At 43.8% G+C, this 5613-nt stretch overlaps 1 protein-coding gene across 1 annotated transcript; it reads left to right on the top strand.

The window, feature by feature from the left end:
• Positions 1-2004: 2004 nt before the first annotated feature.
• On the top strand, positions 2005-4908 carry LOC134258520 (uncharacterized). The gene has a single exon (XM_062741084.1). It carries the CDS (start codon positions 2005-2007, stop codon positions 4906-4908), a length of 2904 nt encoding a protein of 967 aa, XP_062597068.1.
• The last annotated feature ends 705 nt before the right edge of the window (positions 4909-5613 follow it).

The following is a 5613-nucleotide window of genomic DNA, read 5'->3' as shown; positions in this document are numbered from 1 at the left end:
AAATTATGCAAGAGTTGTACACACATCAATATGATTATTGCATCTGAACGTTCCTTCGTAATCTCCAATCACCCTATCCCCCCCCCCCCCAAGTCATCTATTGAAATTTGCATCTTAAATAAAACAAATATCAAATCATATGTCAAAATTTGCATCTTAAATAAAACAAAAATGAAAAAACTTAGTACTTTCTTGTATGTACAAACAATTTTTTTTTTAAATTATAGCCACCTCCATCTCATATCTGCTGCATCTGTGGTGAGGGTTTTTGCAATCTCTCGGACCTGCAATTTCACGAATTGGTGCATTCCTGCATGGAATCTCTACAAGAACCCCCCAAACCCCTCCTGGAAATTTATTCCCCCAGAAACCGTGACTTCCCATCCACTGACATATCTCTTGAAGAATTCAGAGGTAACTTCGACGAGATATATCCAGTAGTTGGAAACCGCAATGAATTAATCATAAATCAAATGGGTCAAGGAAGTCCTGATCCAAAAACGGAAATGAGAACCTCAAAAAACCCGAATCTTTCCTCAGCAAATGAGAGATCATCTGAATCTGTCGATGTACACATCAGACCATCTCACAATGACGAGGAGTTATTATACACTATCAAGAAGGTTGGGGAAAAGAGATTCAAGAAAAATGGGGCCATCGATCGAAAATATCAAGTGACTTTCAAAGAGGAGTCCTTTAAGGGACAGAGACTTGCAGATCTCTATCGGCCATTAGAAGACATGTTTAAAGAATCAATAAATGAAGCTAGATCCGGACTTCAGGATTCCGACTTGGGTCGAGTGATTGTGCACCACGACAAATTGTCTAATGCCATCTATATTCCCTTGAAACCTCTTGCTCAGCTGACTGCCAGCGATGTGATGGACCACATACAAAATGTTCTTACCAGTCACGAGGATCTACCCTTTGATCACAGCTTCTATATTGATATCGGAACCATCGAGATTCCCAAGGGCGGCAAAGGACGGTCTGTTGTTAAACTAACGGGAAAGGGCAACGACCGCGAAAGGAAAAAATCACTCATTCAAATCGTGAATGACGATAATATGTGCCTAGCCCGAAGCATAGTCATGGGTTTCTTGAAAATTGTCAAAGTGACCACGACCGAATGACATGAAGCAATCAAGGGACTGGAAGGCATGCCCATAGAAGAACAGGTGCTCGAAGTCAAAGTCTGTCCTACCTGGTATTATAAAAAACTTTTGTGTCACGACAGAAAATCTCAAGACTGTCAGACCGATATGGCTAGAGCCCTCTGTCGCAGAGCAAACATGTCAACTGACGTGTATCTCACGACACGAGACATTCCCCCTTTCGAGGAAGTGTTGAACATAGACATTCTTGTAGTCAGTTCCACGGTGGGCAATCGCTTCATCCGCCCCGTCCCCGCAAATGAAGAAAATGAGATGAATGAGGGTCCCGTAGAATCCACTAGCCGAAAAAGGATTTATCTATATCATTCCGAAACGGACACGAATGATCTTCACTTTGATGCCATATCTAATATCTGTGGTTTCTTTGGGAACACTAAATTCTGTCAACGTTGTCTCAAACCGTACCACACACGTCACCAGTGTTTGACGACTTGCTTCGTTTGCAAGCGAGATAACTGTGTTCGGAAAGAAGAGGAAGAAACGAGTTGTCTCATTTGCTTCATGACCTGTCGTTCGTTCGATTGTTTTCAACAGCATCAGCAGAAGAAAAAAAGGGCCAAAGAATCTTCTTGTCAACGGTGGTGGAAATGTGTCGTTTGCAAGAAAGTAATGCAGAGGAGCGACAGAAAACCAGAAGACCATTTCTGTGGGGAATGGCGGTGTAACAACTGTAAGAAGTTTGTTGCCAATGACCATCTCTGCTAAAGAAAACAAGGAATCCAATTCGAAATACATTTTCTTCGATTTCGAGTGCACGCAAGAAGACGTTCTTCAGTGTCAAGAAGGGTATCGCCCCCTGAGAAATCCTGACTGTTCGTCGTGCAAAGACATGCCAGTTTCCTGTGGAAGTTGTGACCTCTGCACCAATTGCGAGAAATCCTGGTGTGGGAGATTGCAACACAAACCCAATCTGGTCGTGGCACATAAAACCTGCCCGGACTGCATCAACGATGTCGACATTAGTATGCATCCCAAATGCGAGACATGTGGTATGCGTTGTAAGATTTGCGGGGCGAGAGACAAGAAAGAAAAGTGCTACCTTCGTCCCCCTTGTGTCGATACGTGTGGATTTCGAGAGACCGTGTTTCGTGGAGATGACACCGCCCGAATGTTTTGCGACTGGCTCTTTCGAGAGCACCACAAAGGCTATACTGTTCTAGCACACAACATGAAAGGTTACGATGGTTACTTTGTCTTAGAATATTTGATCGAGAATTCTGTGATACCCAAGGTCATATATGCAGGCTCCAAGATCATGTACATGCACGTAGAGAGAGGATTAAACATTCGAATGTTGGATTCGCTCAATTTTCTACCCATGAGATTAGCCAATCTTCCAAGTGCCTTTGGCTTGACAGAAGTGAAGAAGGGTTTCTTTCCTCATTACTTTAACACGAGAGCTAATCAACGCTATGTTGGGCCCTATCCAGCTGCTCAGTTTTACGGATGCGACACCATGAATGCGAGCGATCGAGACTCCTTTATGGATTGGTATCGAGAAAAAGTCGAAACTCGAGAAATTTTCGATTTCTCTAAAGAATTACTCGAATACTGCAAGAGCGATGTTGATATATTGAGAAAAGCATGTCTGAAGTTCAGAGAAATCCTCATGACTATCACGGGAAAAGAAGAAGTCGTCTTAGGTGAGGAAGGCCTGGAAAGAGTAGTTCGGGGAGGGGTCGACCCTTTTAATCACATCACCATAGCTAGCGTTTGTATGCAAGTCTTTCGAAGTAAGTTTCTCAAGGAAAGCTGGAAGGTGAAATTGAGGTCTAATGGTAATTTGACGGAATGGTTACCGGCCTTGCGGATGGACGGAGAATTTTCCATCAGTTTGGATGGACGGTGGATCTCGGCCAGAGACATGCAGGACCACACCATCGAGTCAACTGAATTCGTCAGTTCGCCCATTGCGCAAGTCCCTTCTCAGGGATACGGTCCCTATGTAGGTCAGTACAGCATGGTGTCCATCAGATGGCTTTTATGGGTGCAAGAAGAGCACTTCCGACTTACGGGGAAACAGATGTACATCAGACATGCCTTAAACGAGGGAGAATTCAACTTGGCTGGAACGAAATACCTACTGGACGGCTATTGCGCCGAAACAAACACGGCCTATGAATTTCACGGTTGTTTCTGGCACGGATGCCCCCTTTGTTACCCCCAACAGAGACGAAAAAACAAACACGTCAGAACCGACCAATCCATGGATGAACTTTTGGCCTTGACATTTAAAAAGAAAAAATACATAGAATCACTGGGCATGAATTATGTAGAAATTTGGGAACACGATTTTTATAAGCTACTGGCTAGAAATGATTCCACACGTCGCTTCATCGAATCTCTAGATATACAAGAACGTCTAAATCCTAGAGAATCCTTTTTCGGTGGCAGAACAAACGCCGTCAAACTGCACTACAAAGCGAAAGATGGAGAGAAAATACATTACCTGGATTTCTGTTCTCTGTACCCTTCTGTCAATAAATATGCCAGGTACCCTATCAAGGAACCAACCATCATCACCAACAATTTCAAGGACATTCGTTCTTATTTCGGCATGGTCAAAGTGAAAGTGTTACCCCCCAGGAAACTTTACCATCCCGTTTTGCCTCAGAAGATTAATGGAAAGCTTACCTTTGCCCTGTGCCGAACTTGTGCTGAAGTTCAAAGGCAGACCACTTGTGCATGCAGAGATGAAGACAGGTCCTTTGTAGGAGTATTTTGTACGCCGGAGATTGAGAAAGCATTAGAATGCGGTTATCTCGTGCAAAAGATCTATGAGGTCTACCATTGGGAAGAGTCTACACAGTTTGACTTATCGACGGGAGAAGGGGGAATTTTTGGAGAATATATCAACCTTTTTCTAAAGATCAAGCAGGAAGCTAGCGGATGGCCTTCTTGGGTTAAGGACGAGGAAGATGCCATGCACTATCTCGGGCAGTATCTAGAGAGAGAGGGCATAAAACTCGACAGACAGAACATTACAAAAAATCCGGCACTACGTGCCATTGCCAAACTACTCTTGAACTCTTTTTGGGGTAAATTCGGACAACGTCTTAACATGCCTCAGAGCACGTTTTTTCACGAAAACGAGGCTGACAAATTCTTCCAGATCGTGTCCGACCCGGGTAAGGAACTCAGAGATTTTCACATCGTGTCCAAAAACGTGTTACAGTTGTCTTGGGAACACAAAGACGTGAACACGAGAGAGGACTATCAGACCAACATCTTTGTGGCCAGTTTCACCACCTGTTGGGCTCGCCTGAAATTGTACGAAGTCCTGCAAACGCTGGACCAACGTGTCCTGTATTTTGATACGGATTCCGTCATATTTGTCAGTAGACCCGGGGATGCCGAACCCCAAGTCGGGTCTTTTCTGGGTCAATTGACGAGCGAGCTGAAACCGGGAGAGTATATCAACGAATTCGTCTCTGGAGGTCCCAAGAATTATGCGTATAGAACGTCCAGTGGAACAGAAGTGTGTAAAATCCGAGGCTTCTCGCTCAACCACGCCAATGCACGTGTACTGAACTTCAGATCGATGATAGAGATGGTTGTGCGACCTAGAGACATGTCGAATGACACCCTTAGTGTCATGAATCGGAACAAAATTAACAGATTAAAACGAAAGAGGATCATTTATAGTAGACCAGAACGCAAGGACTATAAAATCGTGTACAGTAAACGAGTGATTCAGGGGGACACTCTCGACACTCTACCGTACGGATATTGACTTCATACAAATGAACACATAAAACTTGTTAAGCGAGTGCATGATTTATTACGAAATGGCATGTGTTGTACAGTTTTTACACATTAAAATTTGATCCAATTTAATGTTTTCTCTTGTTTCTGGATGGGTCGTAGTCCGGGTGGAGGACCGACTGGTCCTCGGACGAGGAATCCCTCTCCGTGTTGGTGTGTCTCCTGTGATGAGAACCTATCGATCCACAGGGAGGCTGGCGTGTGAATTGTTTTAAGAGCTTCCCTAAATTGTAGATATCCTTTCGGAACCTGTTTGGGATTTCTCATCAGCACATATTTCAGTAAATCATTCACGTGGGACCCCCTCACCACACTACCCTCGTAAACGAGCTCTTTCGATTCGTTCCATTTCAGCAAATCACCGCCTTGTTCCTCAATGTAATGTAGAAGTTTTTTTAGCCTTTCTTTGTAATATCTTTGGAAGGGTGCGTAAGATGACATCGACAGATTCTTTTGTATCCTCCTTCTTCTCTGCAGGGTCGTATTCTTGGTCTTCGGAGTCACGACTCGTCTGATTCTGAGACACGTTTTTTAATATCCTCTGGTATTTTGCGCGTGGCACTAGAATCAGTTCTCGTGCCATTTTCAATGACTTGCAAGGCCGGTTTAATGAGGTACGGAAGTATGTTCACCTTTTTAGAGAGAATCTTTATCTTGTCGGACTTGCTTTCTC

Source organism: Saccostrea cucullata, unplaced genomic scaffold (assembly GCF_032062105.1).
Source record: "Saccostrea cucullata isolate Sc308-1 unplaced genomic scaffold, CSIRO_AGI_Scuc_v1 ctg13093, whole genome shotgun sequence".
NCBI classification, from domain to species: Eukaryota; Metazoa; Mollusca; class Bivalvia; order Ostreida; family Ostreidae; genus Saccostrea; species Saccostrea cuccullata.
The sequence above is the reverse complement of the archived record's forward strand: the minus strand, read 5'-3'. Positions and strand labels throughout refer to the sequence as shown.

Excerpts from the sequence above, each read along its gene's own strand:
- LOC134258520 (XM_062741084.1), top strand. The coding sequence starts at position 2,005 with ATGCCAGTTTCCTGTGGAAGTTGTGACCTCTGCACCAATTGCGAGAAA.